General features: G+C 36.6%; 1 protein-coding gene and 1 long non-coding RNA gene across 10 annotated transcripts in view; one reads left to right on the forward strand and one right to left on the reverse strand.

Moving 5' to 3' along the window:
- TRDN (triadin) overlaps window positions 1–27,811 on the reverse strand; it is a 360,587-nt gene that overhangs the window by 188,632 nt on the left and 144,144 nt on the right. Inside the window, exons 10-12 of the mRNA NM_001389217.1 lie at window positions 24,630–24,707; window positions 6,224–6,286; window positions 5,350–5,409 (exon numbers count right to left, since the gene is read on the reverse strand). Coding sequence (NP_001376146.1) covers window positions 5,350–5,409; window positions 6,224–6,286; window positions 24,630–24,707 — 201 coding nt within the window. The remainder of the gene's footprint in view (window positions 1–5,349; window positions 5,410–6,223; window positions 6,287–24,629; window positions 24,708–27,811) is intronic.
- LOC102152099 overlaps window positions 6,781–27,811 on the forward strand; it is a 46,168-nt gene continuing 25,137 nt past the window's right edge. For 4 of the 9 annotated variants that reach the window (XR_005353865.1, XR_005353868.1, XR_005353866.1 and 1 more), the window contains exons 1-2: window positions 6,785–7,032; window positions 27,144–27,249. This is a non-coding gene — a long non-coding RNA (uncharacterized LOC102152099). Of the gene's footprint in view, window positions 7,033–16,105; window positions 16,212–27,143; window positions 27,250–27,811 lie in introns of all 9 variants that reach the window. The other 5 variants (XR_005353873.1, XR_005353871.1, XR_005353870.1 and 2 more) reach the window with 5 other exon arrangements.

A 27,811-nucleotide genomic window follows, 5' to 3' on the forward strand; every position in this document is an offset into this window, starting at 1 on the left:
ATGAGACCCAGACCTACATATCTAACTGCCTCTTTCAGGGTTAAAATCCTGACCCTGACGTTTGCTAAATGTTTGACCCCGGGCAAATTAACTTAACCTCTCTGTGTCTTAGGTTACTCAATTTATAATGAAAATTTTTAACAGTTTATTTGTTCATTTATCATAAAGATTAAATGAGTTAGTATTTTAAGACAGTGAAAAGAGTTCTGATACAAAGTGTGAATGATATGTCACATACGCTTGAAATTTAACATACTCAAGAGGAAACTCAATTTTTTCCATCGCGGCTGTTCCTCAACTCAATAAATGCTATCATCATTTAACCGGCTTCCCTCTTCTCTTTTCTCCCACTTACCCATTATCAAGATGAGTATATACTTGTATAAAACATAAACCAGAATGTTTTCCTACACTGTGAACACCCTTCAGGTGTTTCCTATCACATTTTTAATAAATAGAAAACACCTACTTATGTCCCTACATATTCTGACCCCTTGTACTTCCTCTCAGGCATATTACATGGATATCACACACACATACACACACACACATACACACCATATTCATCATCATGTAAACACTCACACATCAATGTCTGGATCCTTCCAATATATCAGATTCCAATTCAAATGTCATCTCTTAGAAAAGCCTGTTCTTTCAAGCTTATCTATTTAAATAGCTCCCTATCCTCACTCATTGCTTTCTGTCATTGCCTCAAATTTGTTTCCCCGTGGCTCTTACCCCAAGTTGTACTTCTGGATATTATGTTCACTAATTCACAGTGTGCCTCACTGGTCAAACTGTAAGCTCCGTTGAGGCCTATGTTCATTTATCCACCTCTGTGTGCTCAGCACCTAGTATGATGGCTGGTATGCAGTAGTGAATACTTCTGCAAGAATGCATGCCCAAATGAATCAATGAATTTGTCCTTTTCTAGCAGCTATTCCAGAAAAACTGGTCAGGTTTTTCAGAATCTTTCTTGTCATTTATAGTCCTATTCAGATAATTCTTGGGGGAAAAAATCATATTGCAAAGTGTGATAATGAAACATCATTTTACATCATTATCAGTTATCATGTCAAAATCATCTTCATAATTAATAGGCTCATAAACATTCCAGGGTGGTAATGAAGTTAACTCCAAAAAGTTTCTAACAACTTATAACTCCAAAAAGGCCAGTCTGAGAGAAATGAATCATAGTTTTCCACCCATTTCTACAATGGTATATATTTTCTCCAGGTGATAGCTGTTTCATTACAAGAAAAAGCAACTTTTAATTTTTTTAACCATTATCATCTCATCAAGCGCTAAGAGAGTTATTTCTTCAAAAGTATCATTTTGTGAAATAAAGAGAGGAAGAATATCCCTGTTTCTTTGATCTACGGCTTAGGTAAAGAACACCACTAACTACATTTAATTATGCCTTGTGGGTACTTCAAATTGCCACGTTTTTTATCACTTTGCTTGATTGAGCCAAGTCTGTGCAATTCAAGGCCTTCAAAAACCTTCTCTCACTATATGAGTTTCATCTTATATTTTCTACCTCTTCGTGATAGATATACCTTAGATAGCCTCTTTCAACTTCCATTTTACCCTCTTTCCGGTTGGAAAAAATGGAATGCCAAAAATGTGCATCTTCCAGATTCACTTGCCATGGATCAAATTCTACCAATTAAATGCAGGAGATTGAACAGCAGAAATGTTTTGACGAAGGTTTCTTGGATGTGAGTCAGTTTGCCGAGACAACTTTGGTGACTGAAGCAGCTTCTTGCCTGGCTGACATGGCCTGGTCTCAGCAGTCCAGGAGTAGCCCCTTGTCTCCTGTCCTCCCACCGCTGGCATATGCATCCACTCTCCTGCACAAAAGCCTGTCCTAACTTGAGTGAAGTCTTATGTCTAACACTGAAGTCTGCTATAAGCATAGGGAGATGGTTTTAAACATTTTAAACGTTTTTATTTTTTTTTCTGGTGGCTTTTTTCATGGTATTCAGGCTGAAACACACCTCACAACACTGTAAAAATATCCTGGTGATTTTTCCCCCCCAATTTCATGCAGTGTTTTTTAAGTGGCAGATATTTGTTTCACCAGGATCATTTAAAATATATACAATGCAAGAGATTATTATAATGAACCTTGATTCACCAATTACCCAGGTTCAACCATTATTAATTTGTGAACTGGCAATTTTATATCATGTAAAATCCCACCCACATTTTCCTTAGCGTAGATCATTTGTAAAGTGTGATTTACCAGTTTCAGGCAGTAGAGGCTCATTTATCATAGAATTTAAGTCTTAGATTCATTTGCATTTACATAATTATAAAATATAAAGGTAATAAAGTAAAATAACAATATAAAATATAAGTAACTTTATATGTTATATAAACGTAAATAATATAAAAGTCTACATAAATATAATAAATTATCACAATAAAACCCATAAGCATCAAGGCATATCTTACACATTGTAAATTTTCTACTCTTTGGGGCTAGAGTAGTGACATCATATATTTTGCCATATTCCTCCAACTATTTTAGGAAAAAATGACATATGTGCCCCAGCTCTTTAAGATTTCTGGTTATTTTCAATTTCTCTCATTATGTCTGGAAATCACTGCTTTCACGTTTCAAACTGGCTGTTTTTAAACCATATTGCCTCTCACGTGAAAATACAGTTGGAGAATTAGCAAACTCTAACAAGAAACAAGAGTTAAAAACCAGCATTAATTGAATCTCTGCTGCTCTCTCTCTGTCTCTCTCACACACACACATATACACACACACACACACACAATTTTGAATATTTGGAGGTTAAGAGCTTGTAAACAAGCAAATTATACATATTTCCATTAGGAAGTTGAACCAATTTCTAAGAGCTGACAGTATTTTGTGTAATCAAAAGTAAAAATGGGGCAGCCTCGGTGGTTCGGCAGTTTGAGCGCCTGCCTTTGGCCCAGGGCGTGACCCCGGAGTCCTGGGATTGAGTCCCACATCAGGCTCCCTGCATGGAGCCTGCCTCTCTCTTTCTTTCTATCATGAATAAATAAATAAAATCTTAAAAAAAAAAAAAAAAAGCAAAAATGACCAACACACACACATAAAACTGGTTCCAAGAAGGCCAAGGTTGTTTTTCAAGACCAGCTAAGCAGTCCTTCCCAAGTGTGCTGAGCAACCACCCAGGCAGTTCTCTGTTTTAGTGGATGGGCACATGAGCACCAGCCTTGCAGGAAGGGAATGGATGAACGCTGACCTTGTGGGAAGAAGTATTGGCATAATCAGTTGTCTTGCCAGTGGTACGCCACCTGGCTTTGACATGACTGCTGGGCTAATAACACAGGTGTCCAGAAAGCAGAGAAATATCAAATCTTCCCATCACTCACTCTACCTCAAGGTGTGCACACCTTTCTTCTAAAAAAAAAAAAAAAAAAAAAAAAAAATTTCTGCTAAAAAAACCTAAAACCAAACCAAAACGACAACCACACACATCACAGTGTTGGCAAAAGTATTTTTCTGCTTTTGCATTTGCAAACATACAACAAATACTTTGAAGGTTACAATTCAAAACTTGGTTCTGCAAATACTTGGTAAAACCGATGGCTCAGAAAAGAGAACCATCTTTCCCTTTAGCACCCAATCGCGTCACACACACACTGACCCAAGCAACGAATTTCTCAGTATCATCATATCGTCAGAATTGCATTTTTCCTTTCTCATGATCAGATACATATTTCACTAGGGACATGAGGAAAGTTTTAAGTCACACAAAATGAATGAGTGTTCAATAAAACACAACTGACTCTACAATAATACATCCTTAATAATAAAAATTTGAACGCAAGGTATTTGGCACTCAGACCCACAGAACACCTAGAGGTCTCTTCCTGAGCATTTCATGAGTCATATACCATCAGGCAACTCTTAAAATTTTATATTTCTTTTTACGCTTTGTACAGCATAATGTTCAGGATTTCCTGAAATTTCTATTTGCTACTTTCTAGTATCCAGTTTGGCCTCCTACGGTCCCTTTTCAGGACCCTTCCCCATCACCTTTTTCCCCCACATAGGCTAGATATTCCTTAGGAAGAGAAAGGTTTTCACTGACACCATACAGTCCTGCTCTCTCCACACAAGAGCCTACTTTGAAACTCTCTTCAACCTCTCCTTCATTGAAGTTTATCTACGGCCTCATTTTCTAAGGCATTGTTCCCAACCTATTATTACACAGAGAAGATCTGGAAATCTCATCCACTTTAAGTGTTAATAACTGAGAAGAATTAGTTTGTTACCCCGTACACACAGGCCCTAGGAGATTTGCATTTTAATGGAGGACAATGCGTTCATAACTCAAAGGAATGGAATATCTCTAATGGTGGAATTTCAAGCATCACTGACACCAGCAGGGGAAATATTTGGGGGGTGAGAACACTTAACACCAAACCATAATATCTCATGTTATAAGACAACTATCTTTTTCACCTAGACTTAGGCTTAACCTGAACAGAAGCCAGTATTCATGTTCGAATGAGAATTAAAACACAACTAAATATAAAGCAAAAATCTAAGTTGTCGAACAATTATATTTCTTCACAGGCTGCACGAGTCTCTCTGAGCCTCTTAGCTTGACAAGGCAGTGTTATTCTGCTATGTAGCTCTTCTCCGTTTCATTATGTCTTCCCTAGGATGGCCTTGAAAGTTCTCGTCAGCTTCACTAAACGTTAGGCCTCTTTCTGACCGTAGGCTCCAGCCTTCCCTTTACCAGAGGGCATTTACCTCAGAAGACTTGTCATTGTAAATTCTTTCTCTGCTCCTTTGAGACATAAATCTTTTTCAGAGCCTCTTCCAGTGTTCTAACTCAAGAATACCTTTCTCAGGGATGAGGGAGCCATCCCTTTGAAATGTAATCATGGAGAACCGCAGCACCCCCATCACCCAGTTTCTGGATAGCAAGAATCTAAGTCCTGTGGATACCTGGGTCCGAGTTGTAACACTACACTCCTTGCCATTAAGTCACTGAGTTAAGAAAATAAGTTTACTTTTGCTTTGAGGAGGCCAATTAGCACACACAGGTGGCTGGCAACCCTCCGCCCCCTCACAGCTCTGAAACACCCTCCTGCTTTTTATTTCAGTGAAATTGAGTTCAGAGTGAGTTGTAACCTCTCTCCTTTATCACAGCAGCCATGAATAAAAGCTTCCTTGTCTGCTTAGTTTTGTCTCTTGCCATGTTTGTTCTGACGGCCTGCACATGGGCAGATTTTGGTACCTATATCCACTTTGTCTACCTCCCCCTGAGATCCCCTCGTGGATAAGTGTTGTTAACACAACCTGACTGAGGACACAAAGTACAGTACCTTTTTTTTCCACATCAATGGCAGTGTCCTTGTCCGACTTCTTTTTGACATCTTCTTTTTCTGATAGTAAAATGAGAACATTATAGGATTCGATCTGTTTCATTCTCACATATGTCAGGGTGCACCCAACTGCCATCATTCAACTCATCTTATACAGAGGAATCTTAAATCATGGCCATCGTCATGTCAAATATGAGGAAACCAGAACCTTCATTATGGAATAGTGGCTTTGGTGTGTTTTCTCTTCAGAAAGGGAGAAAATTTTTGCTAAGCTCAAAAAAAAAAAAAAAAAAAATTCTCATGCCAATGGAAACATTAAACATCATTATTAATTATGGAATATTTCAATAAGTTTTTCCTAAAGGACATTAAAAGGAATATAGTGAAAGTTTTCTGGGCTATCAGGCCACTGGAAGCTTGTCAGAAGCTCAGGAATCTCCAGAGCTCACTTGGGACTTCAGATGCACTATTTGAAAACAACCCTCTAAAAGTAACAAAACATGTCAAACCAATCAACTGTTTTTTTTTTTTTTTTCCCTTATACAACAATTGCCCTTTTGATAGATCCTTTTTATTAACCTGAGTAAATAGGAATTCTCGTTTTTGTATTTGCAGTCCAATGAACTACTGAATTAGAATTGAGCACCAGTCCTCACGAAGACAAAAATTCAATCAGTAATAATTTGTAAAAATATTCTTTTTAAAAATGTGTCAATTTCAACTTCATTTCAAATATTGATAAATTTCAGGAATGGTTGTTAATAACAATAAAATTATTAATTATTATTCATTTTTGCCTAGAAAACAAGAGCTTTCCCAGTAGTGTTACAAAGGGTTACCAACTGACTTCTGTGTTAGTTTTTAAATTACTCACCTTTCTTTTTTGTTTCAGAAGTTACTTTCTTCTCAGCTTTCTTCTTTTCCTCCTCTTCTTTTCCTAGAGAAGAAAATTTAGTACAGAAGAAAAACCAAGATTTGAATGAAGGATGACTATTAAGGCAGTTCTGCCGCCAGACAGCTTTATGACGTTGAGCAAGTGATTTAATCTTTCTAAGCCTTATTTTCCTCATTTGTAAAATAACAGTACTTCCCTCAGAGTGAGCTAATGTTTACAAAGCACTCCGCACAGTGCCTGGCTCACAGTAAATGCATAAAATTGTAGGTTGCTAATATTGTTTATAAATAATGAACGAGATAGTGTGAGCTTTCCCAACCCAACAATTGTTTGGTGCCTAAAGTAAGATAGTATATGAAATTAAAATCTCATTTCTGAGGAAAGTACAGCAGGTAAGCCAGGAGAATGACTTTTTTTGTTTTCTTTTCATATGTTCAATCTCATTAGACATAATACACCAGGACCTTTAATGATATCTATTTTGACTTAACTGTTTTTCAAATCTGCTTCTCATCAGCAGGCATTTGGAGCTTGGTGACATCTGTCTGGCAGTCATGATGGGGACATAGCTTCCACTGCCCTTTCCGAGTGGTTGTATCAACGGGAATGCTCACACTTCTTGCACCCAGGGGTTGTGATAAGTCTGGGTGCCACATAGAATGGCATGTGGTGCCTCTAGACTTCTTCATGGAAGATTTCTTCTTCAGAGATCTGAGAAAATCTTGGTCTGACAGCAGAGGGAACCTTTAATGCCTACCTGTAGCCCCCTAACAACTGGACAACAACTGGTAAGTGAGCAAAGTCACATAATACAGAATTTTTGAAATGGAATATTCATCGTTTTTAGGTTTGAGTAGGATTAATGATAGCAATCAACTAATTTTTATTCTCAATGAGGAGTGCTATTTACCTTATATTTGAAACAGTTTTCTGTTTGTCATTTGCACTCTCACCACAAGTATAGATGTCAAGTTTTCAAAGATTTTCATTACCCAGAACTTAATATTAAGAGATTGCTTCTATGCTAAAGAAATTCAATGCATAGTTCTAGTGTGAATGCTGAGGTTGTCTACTAATGATTGCATCTTATTAAATGTAGGAATTAATTCATTCCCTTAGGTATAGAGATTTTTTTTTTTTTTTTTACCTACAAGATCAAAGACAACACTTTCAGTGTTAGAAGTATGATTTGTAAAGAACCCTTTCTCATGACTCCTGGAGATAAGCTCGTGTTGTAGGGAGAAAGATATTCACACTCTGTCTAAATGTGTTTGCGGTGTACCATTAGGGCTCATCCAGTAGAAGGAGAAAGTCAAGAAGTCCAATTTTGATAGTTCCAGAGTTAGATATAAACCAATTCAGTTCCACTTTGCCTTTTCCTAAAGGTTTATGCATATTAAATATGTAAATCGTGTTTCAAATTCTGAATAAAGATACTTTTCATTTAAGTACCATTATTTCCAGCTTGTCTGGGAGAAATTTTACATAGCAGGGCATTTTCCATCTTAGCTAAAAAAAATGCACATATGCATTTGAGTTGAATTGACAATCGAATTGGCATTTGTTAAACATTTGTGCCAGAACATGGGTTAATTAAAATACAGATTACTTGTAAATATGTCTTAGCCCATGTCAAATATCAACGCTGTAGTCACAATAAGATCACAACTCACTGTCCAAGGCTCTCGGTTTCATAATGCAAATGAGTAAATATTTCATTTAGAAGTTCATGCCAATTAGTCCATCTTACGTTGAACTTCAGAATGAGAGTAGATATTTGAGGTCATGAGACAGAAGACATTCTTTTCTTTTCTTTTTTTTTTTTTTTAAGAGAATACCCTTGTGCACTAAATCCTACCCTTTAAATTAATATAACTGGAGTTTTATTGTGGTGATACAGTATTCTTGCCTTAGTTCAGATTGAATTAATGCTTCCATTTACATTGTGCCTGTGATTATGGCCGTACACTGAGAGAGTCGTGAATAAAAGCAGAAGTCCACAAAAAAGCAGGTATAAATAATGTACTTTAATAACATTTTTATGAATTAGACCTTTAAGCTGTCATTATGGGGCCTACTTTATTCATGGCGAATTCATTTAAAACATCAGCTTCTGAAGATTCTGCGTTTCCTCAAGCACTATTGTCTCTGTTCTGCAGGTGATTTGGCAGCAGCGGAATTAGTGGAATTATAAAAGACACAACAAATTCATTATATCCTACTTGGAAATAAAAGTAACCCACGTTTCTTTTAGGACAACTCTCCTTCCCCTGACCGTTTGTTTTCTCCCTCAACAGTCAACAATACGTTTCCCTTTCCACCTGACTATGCACCCCCAATATTTAATTTCCTCCTCACCCTGTCTTCCAAATCGTTTGCTGTTTTGTTTGTGGCACCTAGAGAAGAGTTAGAGCATTTAATGCCATTGGCGTTCAGAGGGGTAGCAATTAAATGTGTCTGTAACATGTGAACCTATCAATGCTTTGCCTTTCTCTGGCAAAAGTGTCACACACCCTGCAATGATGGCTCTATCTGGCAGGGATCACAGGGAAGGCTGGTTGAGAGAGAAATCCTCTCCACAATGAGCAGCTCCGAGCCACAAATATGTTATTAGCTTCTGCATAAATTAACATCAGATGAAAGAAAAATTAAATGACTTACTTTTTACTTTCTAAGCCCTTACAATGGGCTTTTCTCTTGCTTTTGAACGTTTTTATGCCTTCTCAAAGCCAGAGAATGAACAATAGTTAATTATCATCGTAAAGCTTTCTAAGATGCCTGTTCCCAGCAAAAACGGGAAAACAAATGCAAATGTTTAATTTTCATCTTATGTTGCATTAGTCGCCTCTTTTCCTTTCTGCTGTAGAGATTATCCAAATTTTACACGTCAGACGGGGGCTTCTCTTCTAAACCTGTCCAGCCACGGTTGATGTATTCTTGGTCCCAGTCAAGTAAATAAGGGTGTATTTCTTCCCCAACAATGTGCTCCAGCACATCTTGTCACTGCCACCTTATTTCTCTAGAGTGCCAGAGGTTGGCTTGGAAGTCCACTCATAGCATGATCATGGGAAACTTCACACAAGCAGATAAATTCAATGACACCAGTGATTATTGCAGTTCTCCATCGTTATCTTACAGAGGCACGAGGCAAGAGAGAAAGCACGGGTGCTGGCATGAGTGACCTTGGTCTAAATTCTGTGCCTGACCCTTTCTGGTTGTGGAGAATTGAGCAATGCGCTATGACACCCTGAATATCATTGTCCTCTTTTGAAAAATGAGATTAATAAAACCTACTCTACTGGCTTGTTGTGAGGAATGGAGACCCTGAGCTGAGGTGCCTAGACCAGAGGGGATGTTCATAAAATAATGTTAGTAGCAAGTAATCTCACGCTATTTTAGAAATGATAAAAGTCTGACCACATATAATATCAGTGATTTCTCTAGATATGACACTTGTTGATGTATTTGAGTAAGTACGCACTAATTCTTATTTTTCTGGATAAACAGAGACTATGTCTGAAATATTTTATGTTGAGAAACAGCAGGGGGAAAAAGTACATCAGCAGGATTTTACATGTTAGGAAGGAAAGATGTGCTGGAATGAAGTGGATTCCAGTCTCAGGTTCACTGTAATTAGTAGCCACTGCCTTATGCAACTTTGAGGAACTCTTCTGTCTTCATCCATAAAAGGTGGGGGGACGAGTAGAGTGTGTTTAGAGCCCTCTTCACCCCTTTATTCCTTCATTCTCCAAATGAGGCATGCTTCTCCTTGCATTTATTTCTCAATTTTGCTGGGAGTGGGTAACTTAGAAAGCTTTCACTTCATACATTGCTACTATATGTTTTCTGGCTTTGAGATGGCTTAAAAAATGTTAAATCTGGAGAAAAGCCAAATTTTAAGGCTTTAAGTAAATATGTATGTTGTGTATGTCATATATACATGAATATGTGCACAAGGTATCAGGTGGTAATAAGGGTCAGGATTAGAGGATTAGAGAACGAGAGGATGGAAGGCAGCATTGCTTTTTGGGGTTTCTTTGGTTTTGAGTTTTTTTTTTTAAGGAAGAAGAAAGGTAAATCTTTCCAAATGGGTAAGATTTGAAGAACGTGTTAAAAAATATGGGAGAGCTCTGAGCTATGGAGAAGACTTTTGCAGCAGAAGAAAAATATCTGCCAAGACCTTGAACGTAGAATCTGTTGTTTGTGGTATGACCGCCCCATTTTACTGTAAGATAAGAGACCACTGAGAGGTTTCAGGCAGAGAAATTATATGACACTGAGTTACATTTTAAGAGGCACTTTGGCTGTTGCTGGGTGGTGTTAAGTGCCCCGTTGGACTCTGTGATCCTATTGTAAGGAAGAAACTTAAGAAAGTAAAAGAATTCAGTACAAAATTTTCTTTTTCTTTTTTCTTTGTTTTCTTCCTCTGAATTTTATTTGGGATTCTTGAAGGAATGGAGCATTGTAGAATGGTGCTAGGAGAACCTCACTTTACATTGTAATTAGGTTGCTATGGCAGCAAAGCTCTCTAAATTAAGGACTTCACTCAAATTATCTGGCATAACTAAACTGGCCTGTCAGAACCTGAATCCGTTGTCTTTGCCTTGGCTTTTCCTTTAGTGATTGCTGGATTATTCTTGGAAGCCAGCTCTTCTCATTACCAGCTATTAAAACAACCAATTCACAACCAGCAATCCTATAGCACCTTTCAGTGACTGCCCAGAGACTCTTAAAATGACAATGTTCTCAATCAACAGATGTTTATTTTGCCTTATGCACACCCCTAGCCAGGGTCCACACTTTGAAGAGATTCCTTCCAGGAACTAGGTAAAGGAATAAGAAGTGGGAAAGCTTAGTTACAGTAAGGACAGTTCATTAAGCCTCAAAAGGATTATGGACAAGGGATCTCAATAATTATTTTATGTGGTCAGAGCAAAGTAAAAAAAAAAGGGGGGGTAATTTTGGTTGAAAATGTTATTTATTTCAAGGAGACAGGAAATTACACTAACAGATTAAAGCACGTGGCCTTATGGGCATGAGCATTTACTTGGTCCTCAGGTAAAAAGTCTATACATTCTGTAGCCAGTGAGGAAATGGACTCAGGAAAAAGCCACTTGCCCAACTTCCCAAACCCCATAAATGACACATCAAGGGTTCCAGACTAAGCATGACCGCGCATCCCATTCTCCCTCCTGCAAGTGGAAAACGAAGCTTGAGGTAGACTCATTCTATCAAAAAACTTGCAAGTCAGCTTGACCCCAGTTTTGCCTCTACCCCATGTCATCAGCTTTCAGCCCCCTCACAGCCCGTTTTCAGACATAAGGACAGTTTTCTTTTGGACGTAAGGACAGGTTTTTTTTTTTTTTTCCATTTTTTATTTTGCAGGCAAAAGGGAATGCAAAGAGATAGATTCTTTGAAACATTTCAATTTGCAAAAAAGTGTCTTATGTTAATTATACTTGATATTTAAAACAGATAAGGTAGATTTCCCCTCAAACCTTTCAGAAATGATAAAAGCTTTTTAAATAAGTGATTGTGTTACTTTTGAATGGGTTACATTTACATAGATGAAGGTTGCCACATCTATTTATTTTCACTTTCCTTTTTTTTAAGATTTTGTTTATTTATTCATAAGAGACACAGACAGAGGCAGAGACACAGGCAGAGGGAAGGAGGCTCCAAGCAGGGAGCCTGATGTGGGACTCGATCTCAGGACCCCAGGGTCACAACCTGAGCCCAAGACAGATGCTCAACCATTGAGCCACCCAGGTGCCCCTGTTTTTTCACTTTTCTATCTGGAAAGAAAGAACAAAGGCAGCCTCAGTGTGTGTGTGTGTGTGTGTGTGTGTGTGTGTGTGTGTGTTAGAGAGAGAGAGACAGAGAAGAATAAGACAGAAAAAACTCTGGTTTTTATTTTTCCTCTCAATGCTTTTACATTTCAGAAAGCAAATACTCAAAGTTTGTTGACTTTACTAAGCAAGAAGCTCTCCATCTCCATGCATTTATCTCTGGATCGCTTCATATAGTACAATTGCAAGTTTTTGTTGTTTCCCTTGTGGGGTTTTTTTTTGGGGGGGGGGTGTTGTTTTGGGTTTTTTGGTTGTTTTTTTTGTTTGCCTGTTTTTGTTTTTTGTTTTCTTTGGTGCTGCTGACATTTGGAGACTTTGGAAGAATTCTTTTAATACTTTTAAAGTTTATTTTATGTGTAATCGTTGCTTCCTCAAGGTCTTTTATTGTAAACATTTCCAATGTGTCTTTCTATAAAGGTGAGAAAAGCATAAATACAAGATTCTTTTCTAATCCCTTTTCATTTTTAATATCACACAATTTATAAAAGATTACTTTTTAAATATTTTCACCTCGATGGTTTTATTTTTTTACATTTTTCTGTATTTGGAAATGGATCACAAAAGTACTTCATTACATCTGGAACGTCAAGAATGTCTAGAAACATCAGAAAATTGAACTTTTTCTTTTTGTGATGAAATCATCAATATTAGAGAAAGCTGGCTATCATTCAAAATTGAAACATACATCACTTTACAGTGTCATTTCAAAGATACTGCTATTTTTATAACAGATTCTTGAGAAGTTAGGACTTGATTTACTACATAAATTGAAAAGACATAATAGTTATTTAAAAAAATAATATGACTTGAAAATTACTAAAAGTTATTGGTATATTGGGCACATACATAAGTCTGATTTTCAAATGAAACCTTTCAATCTAAAAAAAAATATGCCTAATGGACGTCAATATTAAAAAGGAAACAGGTATCCTTTTAGAGAGTACAACTTTAAAGTTGCCAACATTTTATATGTTGAATTCAGCTTTATTTTAACGCATGGGCTACATAAATTTCATCTTCTCTCATGAACTATACCAAACTACTAACAAATTCCTTGGTTTCCTCCTTACACATTATAATGTCTATTCCAGTAGATAAAAAAATTATGTTTTAATGTTAAAAACATTAAGAGCATTAAAAAATTTTTTAAAGACATTTAAAATCCACATCTAATTGAAGTGAGCAACGCCCACTCTTTATTACGTGAACAATTGCCAAGACTCTTTACTCCATTTGGCTAAAACACCTGGCTTTAAAGACTCATTTTGTTCTAGAGAGGAAGAAAAATATCTTTTGGAATTGTAACAAGATCCTATTATAGGAAGAAACATTTAGGTCAAGCTGACTCAAATGACAAAATAAATGTTTTATAAAGAAAAACTGGTACTTACATGTTAGAGCTTTGAAGGAACCCAGTTCTTTTTATAAAATGCTTTATGATAAAAATTTGCTAGCATGAGAGAGTTCCAATCAGAGTTCCATAATAAGAAAGCTACTAATAGATCACATTAACTCATATGTCCTCCTTTACTTCCTCTCTGGTCCTTTATAGATGAAAACACAGGGGAAAAAAGCTGTTTTTTTTTTTGTTTTGTTTTGGTTTTTTTTGATACCATGATAAAAGTTCTGAGAGAAACTTGAGACAACAAATAACAGATGGGTCCTTTTCTGTTTCCTGCTTCATGGGTGCCACCCCTGCTACAGGAATGCTGCTAAATAAATACTGTACTGGAAAGTCAAATCAGACAGGCAAGCCCCAGCTATACTGTCAGATGTGTATAAGGAGAAAAAACTTCTCTTATAGATCGGTCAATAAGAAAAAGTTACTGGTTTTCACCACACAGTCTTTATAATGATCAATAATAGGAAATCAAAACCAAACAACAAGGGGAAAATTCTAAGTTTAGAGGCGCAAGTTTCTTATGAAATATATTTGATGTCTACTAAAATGTATTTATAGTTCATAATCCATGGGAAACTCCCATTTTTTCCCATTCCTCTTTCCCTGTTTCTTGACACTCTTCTACCTGTTTGGTTTTATGTTTCTTTTTAAAAAAGTTTATTTGACAATCAGTTATTAAGACTTTTCCACAATACTAAGTGAATTACACTTGTCTTAACACACTAGGTCAAACATAACTGTGTTATCTCATGTTCAGCCCTACCACAGTGTTGCAATCAGAAGAAACAAGAATCTAAAATTCCAGGAAGGGTTAAAAAAATAAAAAGAAAATAAAATAGGAGGAAGGTTTGAAAATAAATTTAAATATTTCCTGAAGTCTTTCAAACAGCTAATGTTGTTAGCTGTTAGACAGTCTAAAGATTGATTCTTTTATTCAAGCTTCCCAATCCTCCCTCATGCTAGCTGTTTCCCTACCCCCTCCCCAAACCCTTCTCTTCCTCAAAAGCACACTAAAAACTTACTCTAGCCCATACTGGATCTCCTATATGCTTCTCTTGACTTCTTTTCTCATTATCCAAATCTTTTATTTTCTTCTGGGGAATAACCCTTTCTGTTTCAACATGAATACATTTAATTCTTTGGATTCCTTCCAATTTTTCTGCTTTTTTAGCATATTCTGAGAAGAAACAAACACTTGGGACCTGACTAGGTAAACCTAGAATATGCCTTAGATGTTAAGGTGGGGGAGAAAAACTGAGAATATTTATGTTAATATTTGTGCATCCATCACATATATAAATAATCAGTTTTTAAGAATCCTTTTCAAGCCATTGGAAGGTGAAAGTCAAATAAACAGTGTATAATACATATAAAATATGCCTTATCAACTACTTATGTATTGATAAGGCTTCTAGTCAACGGTAGGCAATTGATAGTTAAGTTTTCACAAAGTCAAGTTATATATGGATTTTTGACTATAAGAGGGAGGACAGTCAGTTCCCTCCACATTGTTTGAAGGTCAACTGTTTATCACTATTATAGATATATTCTCTTAGATAATTTACTTGATTTCTCTGATCTTCTCTAAATTCTAAAATGATGTGAAATCATATTCACTGCCTAAAGTTGTTTTGAGGATTAAGTAGGATTGTTTAAAAAAAAAAAAAAAGTAGCATAATTTTTCCCCATGAGGAGTAGCCTCCTATAATTATCTCATCTCCAGACCCTCAATTCTTACCCCTCAGCCATTCAGACTTTCTATAGCTGATACAATAATCTATAATGCAAATCAGATCATACTTCTCCTTTGCTCAATGGCTTTAGTAAGCTCATGCAGTCCATGAGGAGGTGTAAAATCTTTAGCTGTGTGTGCAAAACTCTTCAGGATATGATCCAAGCCCTGTATTAAGAAATTATCTAGAGTTTCACATATAGTGACTAATGTAATTAGTGCAGTTGCCTTATTATCTTCTATAGAGAACAATGAAAGAAGTACCATAAAATGTAATGATTTATTATATACAAGAGAACTTTCATGATTAAAAAATGATAATAATAATAGCAATTAATAGTTGAGTACATAACTATTCTAGAAAATTTAAGTTGGAGTAACCTGGGTGGCTCAGTCACTTAAGCATCTGTTTTTGGCTCAGGTCATGATCTCAGGGTCCTGGGATCTATCCTTTGGTTGGACTCCTTGCTCAGTCTGCCTCTCCCTCTAGAGCCGTCTGCTCCTCCCCACCCACCCCACTTGGGCTTTCCCTCTCTCTTAAATAAATAAATAAATAAATAAATAAATAAATAAAATCTTCAATAAAAAAAGGGAAAATGTGCTAAGTCGTATATATGATTTCATTCAATTGTGTTAGCAACTTTCTAAGTTAAATAAGTAGTGAAAGTAGTTTGGTTTATATATTTTACCAAAATTTATAACTAAAGGTCAATTCCATTAAAATTGCTGAAAGATATAAGTTTATTTCACCACAAAATAAAGAAAAAATATTATATTGGCCTAAATAAAGTTCAATAAAATTTATTGTGTCATAGAGTTAATGGAATAAGAACTGGGCCAAATTTCTATTTTATTATTTTATGCTCTTTGCTTCTCAGGATATATCTCACTGAAGAGCTAAGGTGATAAAGTTCTTGGCTTAATAGAATTGTAAATAAAACATTACTAGCTCCTGTAGAACATTGTCCTCGGATGCATCCTATGGTAAGAAATAATCTTCTAATAAGTTTCTTATAATGCTCCTTTCTCCTCTACACAAATCCTACCAACTCACTCTTTATGGTCCAATGCAAGTCTTGTGATTTCATTGCATAGCCTTGCCTTGCTCATATCTCATCTTTCTCCTAACTTTTACAGCCTTTATGATCTGAACAACTCACTTTTGTATGTCAGTAAATAATGCTTCATAGTGTTATTCACTGCTTAGGGGCATGCCTGGTTGCCCCAACAAATAGACATCTCTCTCCAGACCACAACCATACTGTACATATCTATGGCAGCTCTTTTTTTTTTTCTTAAAAGATTTTAGTTACTTATTTGAGAGAGCAAGAGAAGGAGAGAGAACAAACAGGGAGAAGGAGAAGCAGACTCTCTGCTGAGTGAGAAGCCTGAGGTGGGTCTCAATCCCAGGACTCTGAGATCATGACCAGGGCTAAAGTCAGATGCTTAACTGACTGAGCCACCCAGACACCCCCAATAGTGGCTATTTAATCACTAGGCAAAACCATGCAGTCTTCCTTCTGCTCTCAAGGCAGTTTATTACCAACCCACCAGCCTAAAAATAGTAAGCTTGAAATCTCTGGGTAGAAGCAGAAAGGGACTTAAGAGACCATTCAAGTTCTGGTCCCACACTACACAGGTAAAGAAATGGAGACCCTAAAATGTCAGTTGATCTGTCAAAGATCAAACAACTGATTAGGGGAGAAGCTGTGATTAGAAGCTGAGTCCTTGGTCTTCTCTCTAGAGTTCTTTTGCCCACCTAAGAGTGATGCTTTTATGATATTATTTACAATCACCATACTAAGTATCAGTCATTTATTTATTCAAGGTATAGAATATTTATTCACCTTATATTTGGCTTTATTTATGCCAATTATATGTTTATAAGGGAATATTAAAAGTAATTTTAAAGAGGGGCACCTAGGTGATTTGGTTGGTTAAGCATCTGACTCTTGGTTTGGCCTATGTCATGATCTCAGGGCCCTGGGATGGAGCCCCCGTTGGGCTCTGCATTCAATGGGGAGTCTGCTAGAGATTCTCCTTCCTTTTCCATCTGCCTCTGCTTCTCTCCCCACTTATGCTCATTCTCTCTTTCATATAAAGAAATAAAAATCTTTAAAAATAAGTACTTTAAGGAGAAGATGCATACTTAATAAGGGATCACTTAACTTCTTTCTTCCACATACTTGCCATAGGAAAGTTGTAGCAATTTTTACACTAAATGTCCAGTAATTACAAATGGGTGGAAGTCTTCTATTCTTCAGAGCACAATAAGAACAAAATACATGATGTTTTGATGTCCATGTTGAGTAGAGAGAAAGAAAAAAATCCTTTCTCATTGTTGATTAAAAATAATGAAAATAATGGGATCATATCTGGTAACTGTGCTTAATACTAAGATTTTATGAAGCAGCTGTTTTTGGTGATGGGGTGAGGATGGACAACATTGCCCATAGTGATTTGTTTAATCACCGAGGATTTTGTCTTAGAGCAGTGAGGGGCTAATCCCTTCCGAGAAATACAGTTCTTATAAACATTAGATGATAAAGTGGCTCTCATACTAAAGGTAAGAATAACCCATACTGTAAAATAACAGTTGCCACTTCATTCAGGGGAAAAGTCAATAGATCGGTTCCATAATGAAATAAGTGGTTAACTATTTGAACTTGCAGACTTTTTAGCCCAGTGGAGCTCCCAGTAGACATGGGAATTCTCTCACAAAATGCAATACTTTTTTTTGAAATAATGTGAGAATTAATATTATATTTGAGTTAGTCCCTTTTAAGTGATGTCTATAATTAAATGCAAATTGACAATGCCCAAGATGATTATTTGAGGTGGTTGTTATAGGAGATCTGTTTATTGCTATTGTAGCCAATTTTCCACGGCCAAAAATGCCTGATTTCTGTTCTAAAAAATACAGTCAGAGTCAAAGGAAACAACTGATTTAATACACAATTAGCCTTCATATCCAAATATTTAAAGCAATAAAAACTTCATTATGATGTGCAAAGCATGTGATGTGGGAAGAGGAGTGAAACTGAACAAAAGCAAGATACAACTTCAAGACATGAAACAAATAGCCTGAGATAAGAAGCACACCAACGTTTCCAAGAAGGAGTTGAGTGCCATGGGAAATGTATTTTCTTTGTTTTAAGTGCCATGAAAGCATAAAGGAAGCTTTTAAGGGCCTTACAGACATGAGAGCAGTTGTAACAGAGCAGACTCGTAACAAGGTCTATGATTTTTAAAAATCTACTGATCAAATTGTAAATTGTTTCCAATGCCCTGTGAACAAATTTAATAATCCAGTCTATACCTAAAGACAAAAAAATGCAGAATATGTTTAAGCTCCTACATTTTGACCTGTTATATCTGTATTCCTCAAATCAAAAAGCACACTTCAGTGCCACATGTAAGTTCCTTTTTTCATAATGCCATTTTCTTGCAACTTGGTCCTAAGGAAGTTCCAGACTAAAATAGTGCATCAAGGGCTGTGCATAATCAGCCTCACTAAAAACAGCTTGATTAATACTAAATATGTCCTAGTTCCTAATCAATTATGTTAATGAAGTCGCAGGCAGCACATCTGCAAGCCCTGACAAAGCCCATGATCTCAGCACCGCCTGATAACGTGGACTCCTTGGAAAGCTGCTCGGTGCCAGTGTCCTCAGCGTAAAAATGACTTCTCTGGGAATTAAAGGGAGGTACTAGCAAAAGCCTTGTAATCCCGCAACACCGTTGTTACTCACTTAAGCACAGTATTGGCTTCCACAATGAAATGTCAAGTTACATCACTCTTTAAAGAGAACAATGGAAACCTAAGTGTCCCGCTTTGCAAATGACACATCCTTTTCCAAGTGACAGACTGACAGGCAAAACATTTGCTACTTTGTGTTTTATGAACCTCTAGTAGGAGATAAACTGGAGTCAAGCACTTGAATAATCTATCAAAATCTGCCTCAAATTGGGGAATTGGAGTTCCTTGATTTATGTCTATCTTGCAACAACAACAACAGAATTAGAATCCAATGAAACTTAAGGTGACACTATTATTTATGGGCTCTCCTTGTCCTGTGAACACTGGGGCAGTGAGAGAGTCACTTGTCAGTTTGGTGTCAAATTATCTCCAGGCATATAAGCTTTTATGGTTCAAATGCTAAATGAAATGTGAGTCTGATGTCTCTCTCTCTCTCTCAACTGGGTTCTAAAAAGTTTTTCTAAATAATCTGCTTACTAGCTAGGTAAATGCTACATAATAGTTGCTGGTGATGAGATTACTGTTTCTGTTTTATTACTTTCAGGATGATTTAGTTATATTCGAGTCCAGCTAAGACATCTAAAAAATATTTAACTCCCATCAATATCAAGCATATACAAAAGCTGATGCAAGTTGGGAATTTATGCTGGTGAAAAACTATGTATGTTGGATAGGCAAAACACAAATCATTGAGTACTCAAAAAAAGAAATATTTAAACAACTTTAATTGTATGAGATGACATTTAAGCTGCTTTATTAGTAACAAGGCTTAGAGGTTACTCAGTACTATGGACTGAATTGTGTGTCTCCTCCAAATCCATATGTTGAAACTCTAACCCCCGCATGATTGTATTGGAGACCAGGCCTTTAAAAAGTGATTAAGCTTGGGACTCCTGGGTGTTTCATGGTTGAGCATCTTCCTTCGGCTCATGGCATGATCCTGGGGTCCTGAGATCGAGTCCCGCAGCAGCCTCCCATGGGTAGCCTGCTTCTCCTTCTGCCTATGTCTCTGCCTCCCTCTCTGTGTCTCTTATGAATAAATAAATAAATAATCTTAAAAAAATAGAAAGTAATTAAGCTTAAATGAGGTCATAAGAGCAGAACCCCAATCCCATAGAACTGTGTCATTCTAAGAAGGAGAGCCACCTGTGCTCTCTCTTCACCATGTGAAGACAGCAAGAAGCAGATGTCTGCAAGCCAGGAAGTGGGCTCTTTCCAGAACCCAACCACCATGGTCCTCTGATCTTAGACTGTGAGAAAATAAGTTTCTGTTATGTAAGCCACCCGACTTGTGGTGCTTTATCCTGGCAGCCCTTGCAGACCAAACATCAAGGGTTGATCAGGAATTTAAGAAATGATTATATCAAGAGGAAACTATCCTCACATAATCATCACACGGAAATGGTATCTGGAGACAAGGGAGTGAATGGGGGAAGCAGATGCATGTAAGTTGATGGAGACAATGGGAAGTTCCCAGTATTCAAGATGACCACACTTAAAAATCAGTAAATTTTTAAAAAAATTGTGTGGGCCAAAAAATTTGTCTGTAGCATTTTGGGACGGGAGGTGAAAGTTTCAACCCTTGGACTAGCCTCGGCCTGTTCTCTAAATATTCAAGAAGCATATTATTGATTTGGAGTTTTGGAGCAAGATTTTACATATACTTGACATTAAATTGTGATCTCTAACGACCAAACAAATTCTTTTTTTTTTTTGATTGATATTGATACAGCAATGACTTATAGATGATATGGGATTTATATTTAAAATTTGCAACTACTAATTCATTCCATTTGGGTAGCTGGCCAAATCAAAATATTTTACATATTATACAATAGGTTATTATAATTTGCAAGTATAATGTAACCTTTCCCCCCATTCCCACTGGCATTTCTCTTGTTCTCTTTTAAGCCTTTCTAGAATGCTTAGGTAGTTGGCTTGAAAACTGTTGTTCTTTCCCAGATAAATAGCAGTCAGAATTTCTCCATGAGTGGCATTTTAGTTTTTCTGAGGGACATTTGGCCAATTACAGATCATTCAGGTGACTAATACTAAAATAAAGGCATTTTAAGAAATATTCAGTTGCTCTCCACCCCCCTCTAAATCATGTAGGGATTTGCTACTGAGATGTAGTTTTGGATCAACAACATTAGCCATCCTTCGGAGGTTGGTAGATATGCAGAATCCTAGGCCCCAGCCTTGGCCTACTGAATCCAAATCCACATTTTCACAAGATCCCCAGGTGACCTGTGTGCACATTACACCTTGAGAAGCATTGCTAGGGTATTCTAGACTGAGGTCAGAGGATGATGTTTCTATTGCAGAACTGCATGAAATCTAAAGCACAAAACTTTATGTCTTTGTCTTCTAAAACTTGTTGATATCTCAGAAGACATGAAGGTAGGATCCTCAAATGTTGATGTCTGCATAGTAATATACTAGAAAGATCCTTCGGCATAAACATAGAAATTCAGGGCTGGACTCCCAGACTTGCTATTTACTAACTTAGCATAAATAAAATTCTAAGCCTACATTTGTTAAGCCTTAATAATATCTACATTACGGGGTTTTGAAATCTCAAATGTAAAATGCATGTAAGTATAGAAAACATAACATTAAAAATAATTGTGGGTTGAAGAGAGCTTAGCTATAGGTGTGATTTGGTCAGGATCTGGCCAGAAAGTGCATAGAACATGCTAATGTCAAAACATGACCTATGGAAAACATCACCTGACCAGCTACCCAAATTCTTCCCTGACCATGGACTATATGAAACATAAATTATCGCTAAAAGGATCACTGGATCTGTGGTCAATTGGATAATGCATCTCTCACCAAGGCATTCAGATTTAATTAATTTAATTAAAATAAAATGGAGAAAAGGCTATTTGAAACAGGCTACCAAGTTCATGTTTGCTGTAAAGTAATTGGTTAGATCTGTAAGGGTTTTTGCACATGGACATAAACCAAAAGTTCTCAAAATTTAATGTGTTCAAGACTCACCTGAGGAGCTTGTTAAATAGAGATTTGTCTTTCCTCTCTAAATTGCCAGAGAATCTGATTCACTTGATCTAAGATATGGCAGGAATATGAATTTTTAACAAGCTTCACAGTTGATGTTGGTGCTAGTGATCTGCAAACTATTCTTTGTGAAAAGTTGTGTTAAGTCAATAAAATGCAAAGAAAGAGAACTTCCTAAGTTCATCAATATCAATCACAATAATAAAAACTTCAATCATCATAGTCTTTACTATAATAAAACTTCCTAAGTTCATCAATATCAATCACAATAATAAAAACTACAATCATTATTGTCTTTACAATACCTCGTTGTGATAAGTAATATGAGTATCTGTGTTTTACCAATAAAGAGACTGAAACCTTAGTTATTCCATTTAAGTGCATCCAGGTAGAAAAAGAACCAGCATTTGGATCCAGACCTGTGTGACTCAAGAGCACAAGCTATATATAAAGCACTATACTATTTTCAAAGACACCGGGTTCCCACCATCTCTCTACATAAAAGAAATGATCAATAATGCCTGGGTCCCCTTTGTAGAAGGGGTTTGGAGGATACATGAAATGAACTGAACTTCTCAGACATTTCCTCATTATTGGAGATTTCATTTGGGAATGGAGTTTGAGGGACAGAAGATCCGTAAGGTGTAGAGGAGAGGACAGGTTACATGAACGAATAATTCTAAATAACAGCCATATAATATTTTCTTGAATTCCATATACCAATTTAGAATGGCCTGCTCAGTAATCCTACCTGGATATCCCATGGGAACCTGTCATATTCCAGTCTGTCTTGAACCCATCAACTTTCTGCTTCTCCTCCTCAGGCCTATTTTATTTCAGTGGTTTCCTGTCTTAGTTAATTGCATTTCTATCTACCTGGATATCTAAATCAGAAAGCTGGAGTCATTCTTATCACTTGTTGCATTTCAGCATCTATATTAATCAGATACTTTGACCAATTGATGGCCTTTCCATATGCTTTTCTGATCTATCTGCTTTTCTCCATCCATAACAGTAGTGTTTAGTTCCGGCTTTGTAACTGGGTTGGGTTATTTTCTCAAGTGTCTGTAACCAATGTCATGACACCTGTCTAGCCCAGCAGGATGGCAGTCATATTGGGCAGTCAAATTGATCTTTTAAAATGAACGTGTGTCCCATCCATGAGGAATTCCTTGTCTTCTATTGGAAAAAAAAAATAAATATCTTAGCTGAGGAGGAAATATTTGTGCTTGTATATGTACAAAATCTCTCTGGAAGGGGGGGAAAAAACCAAAAAAAAAAAACAAAAAACATTGGTTGCCTGTAAGGAGAACTGGGTAGTTGATGCATCAGGCTGGGAGGAGACTTTCCACCCTATATCATTTTTGTAACTTTTAAACTTAGAACCATGTAAATGTGTCAAAAATTTTAAAAGGAAATAAAAATTCCTTAGCTGGGTGAAATAGCACAATGTCAGACATTTGCAAAAGAAATAAAAAAAGTACAATGAGAAAAAAAGGAAGAGAGAAAGGAAAGAAGAGAAAGTTTGGATAGGCAAGAAAAGAAAAATTTTGGTAAATGTATCTGAAGGCTGAGTATATTGCAGATTTTTTTTTTTTTTACTATTCAATGTTCTATAATAATAATTTAAAGATAAAAATAAATCCCCGACAGCCCGGGGTGGCTCAGGGGTTTAACGCCACCCTTGGCCCAGGGCTTGATCCTGGAGACCTGGGATTGAGTCCCACGTCGGGCTCCCTGCATGGAGCCTGCTTCTCCCTCTGCCTGTGTCTCTGTCTCTCTCGCTGTCTCTACTCTCTGTGTCTCTCATGAATAAATAAAATCTTTAAAAAAATAATTTAAAAAAATCAATCCCAAGCTTAGCCTACAAGGCAGGTCATGACCTATACTTTGCATGCCTTTCTATGAGCTGTCCCAGCCCCTCTCCAAGCTGTCTTACTTATGTTTCTCTGGACTAAATCCCTTTCTTTCTCATCCCCATGGCTTTGCATATGCCAATTCTTTTATTGGTAATGTTCTTGCCTTCCTTGCTTATCCCTCCCTATTCTTGGAACTTTAGCTCCACAACCACCTCTGCAGAGAAGCCTTTCCTGGAGTCTTCCTCACTTCTTCCAACAAGAGCTATGCCCTCCCTTCTCTAAGCTCCCATGGTACTCAGCACTGACTTATTTTTTGGTTCTTACCACATTGTGGTAATTGGCACAACCCTTAGAAGCCAGCAACCAGGGCACCTCCTGTAGGCTCTGTACTTTACAGGGCTCTATGGGCCCTCCTCTTGCTACATCTTGTCCTAGATCTAGGAGTCTGTGGTAACAGCAAGGTGTGACCACCTGGAAGTTTTTCTCTCTTATACTCCAGATTCTAGGACCTCTAATTTTTTCCCCCAGACATTTCTTTCTCTGCTACCAGTGCTATAGTTACCAATATAAAGCCTCAAGGGGAACTTTTTGGTTTTCCAAAAAGCAGCAAGTAGTAATTTCAGGAAAAGTAAACTGCAGCTTAGATATACTAAAGCTATTTGAGAAAATATGGATTTTGTTGTTTCTGCTATTACTGTTTTATTTCTCTTCCTTCTATTTTATCTACAACAGAGAAGACTTTAGGAAAAATAAAATACTTGCCTTCAAGAGTAGGTGATGCCGGAGTGGGTCTGGAAGCTTGTACTGTTGGTAATGGAGGTGGTAAGGCTGGGCTTTGTCCTGTGCACACAATGTAGGAGTAGGCATTGAAAATAAAAAAGGATTAACAAATTTAATATCCATGACTAAAATAGCTAGATCTGTCCCCAACATGCATAATTCATAATCCAAAGTATAAATTCATATTATTATGCAATAAGAAAAGTGTTATTAGCTGAGATCTTTAAGCGGATACATACACAGGTTCCGTTATCTTCAGAACCATTTCTGAATATATTACTTTTCCTAGATGTATATACAATGTTAAATATATCTACTGGACTTCATTAAAGGAAAATCTACATGCAATCAAATAAAGCAATTTATTTTCAATATGCACTTTAAATTATGGAAACTAAAATCACAGAAGCTGAGAAGACTCCTAATATAGAGAAAAATCACCATTTTTTTTTTCATTTAACTAAAAATTCTCAAATGATATAATAGGGCAATAAAAGAAGGTTAAAATTCATGGGCCTTTTGATATTGAACAGGTACATTTTCTTCTGCCAAAATAAATGACCTGCAGTTAAGTAAATAATGGGCCAGAGGGAAAATATATTCAGTTTTATAGAGTCTTGAAAGGCTCCCTCAAGTCTCTGGGCTTATTATGAACTGTATAAAAACCCACAATCGTTTCTGAGTGCTTCCTTATCCCAAGTGATTTCTTTAATTAACCAAAACCATCCAGGCCATGAACTGTAAACATTAACTAACATATGATCCCATATGAAATGCTTGCAAAATGTTTTATCATTAATTTTCATTCCACAAATTTCTGCTGTGTGTTTCTTTTAAATTCAGGAATTGATGTGGGCATATGCACCTTCTAAAATCTCACTGACAACTAGATATTATCAACTGTCAGCAGACCTGCCTGCTTACTGGAAGCTTTCCTTTTTTAGAGTTTGTCAAAATTAGTTTGCTCTGGTGAATTGTGGATTAGCAAGCAGAGCAATTGAAGTGGCACACATATCACCCTCTGGGGTGGTGAGAAGGGAAGCATCCCAGACCCTCATGCCAAAGAGAAGTCTCTATTCATTATAGAATTTCCCTACAGTTGTTAAACTCACCCAGGGTCATTCTTGAGCATGTTTGAGTATGCATAAAAGCACATTGTCTCATAACATATAGGCCAAATACCTCGAAAAGTATCAATCCGTATTCTTATCAATTTTTTTTCCTCCTGAGAGCAATATTCGATAGAAACATATTGCAACGTGCAAGTTCTTCTTTCAGTGTACACAGAAAAGATGAGGCTGGGAACTCTAAAAAAAGTTTGATCTCCTTTATTTTTCCCTAGCTAACATTTATATATTGTTTACTCTGTGCCTAGAGCAATCCCAATCAGTTTTTGAAATATTATGCTATTTAATCTTTGTAAGATCCTTAGGGTGTAGGTGTATTTTCACTTTACAGTTTGAAAACTAAAGTGACCAGGTTTTCAGGCCATTCAGCAACTAAGAAATGGAGCTGAATTTCCATGTAGGCTCCAGATTTGGGGTGCTTAAAGCCTCTTTAAAACTTCCTAGGGCCAGAAAAGGGTCTTTTACAAGGGAATCCATGACTGCCAGTGGAACTAACGCATGAAGCATCCACCCTGAACCCCACCTTCTTTGTAAGTCAAAGGCACATATACTTGTAAATATCCATTCCCAAGTCTTGCTTGAGAGCTATTCTTGAAAAACTATTTCTAAGGTTGGTTGACATTTTGTAGCTCTTAAATCCAGGAAGAATCTAGATTTAGGGAGGAGTCCATTAAATGATTAAAGTTTAAAATCCAAGTGGCCATGAATATAAATTAATTGTTTCCAAATACTGAGGCTTTCAAAAATATCTTCATAGAATGGTTCCTGTTCAATCTAAGCCACTTTCTCCTTGTCATATACTTTCATGAACAGTGGTGATGCAAAATCACAGTCCTTTATAGTCTCAATAAGCTTTTTAGAAATTTATTTCAAAATGAAATTCTTTCTAGGGAATTATTCATAATTTGCACTCGAAAATATTTTTAGATTTTCTGGGAGGAACTATGAAGTCATTATTTTATTTTAAAAACATTTCAATGTGCACTTATTATGTGTCAATACCAAAGACGTTAAGCCCCAGCCCTGCCTTCAAGAAGTTCTCAAATACTGACTAAAACAGATTTAGATCAATATAATAGATTGCTATAATAAAGTGTGATGATGAGAAATTTATTTATACAGAGGGGATGTTGCAGAGAGATCCCTGGAGGAGGTTAACTGTAACCTGCGTTTAAAGATGTAAAATGAGTTTGCCAGATAAAGAAATGGGAAGAAGGGATTCCACACAGAGAGAATCTGGCGAGAAAAAAAAATTAATGGAGGCCAAAATTTGGAGGACTCCTAAAACAAAAAAACTGGCACAAAAAATATAATATCTAGTTTATATCAAATTCTCTAAGACGGTGACCAACTATATTATGCTTCCCAGAGTGGCTGACTGCACCATTTTGAGGCAATGGACACAGTGGGGAAGTAGGACCATAAGAAGAAGAGAAAGAAAATCCAGAAGTCTTCCTGCCTCCATAGTGACCGTTGTAAGTCACCCTGGCAAAGGAATTATTAGCTCAAAGCAAATTTATATTGTGGTAGGGAGCACCCAAACAAATCAGATATATCATCCTCGAGTATGACATGTGACTTAAAGAAAATTCTTCTTTTATGTCCAAATAATGTCAGAGAATATTCTTGAAATCAGAGACAATTTTATATATGAATAAGTACATTATATAATCAATAATGCTTATGTAATGTTATACTAATAATAGAATTTTATAGTTAAGAGGGCTGCTGAGTATAAAGACTGTATGTTTAGGGTCAAGTGGTAAGAGCTTCAGCTTCATCACTTACAATCTGGGAAAACTTGAAAATCCCATGAAATATTCAAGCCTCAGTTTAGGGCCTTCATGAAATGAGGAGAGTTTTTAGGGCTGTTATGGGGATTCAGCAATGCAGCATCTAACACAGTAAATACTCCAAATACTAATTTTTTCAATAATGAATTTACAATTTGTATCCCATCTAATTACACAAGAGGACTCGAAATAGACTTTGAAAGTACATAAACAAAGATATAACAACAGGTAAAATTAAACTTGA

Source organism: Canis lupus, chromosome 1 (assembly GCF_011100685.1).
Source record: "Canis lupus familiaris isolate Mischka breed German Shepherd chromosome 1, alternate assembly UU_Cfam_GSD_1.0, whole genome shotgun sequence".
Classification (NCBI taxonomy): Eukaryota; Metazoa; Chordata; class Mammalia; order Carnivora; family Canidae; genus Canis; species Canis lupus.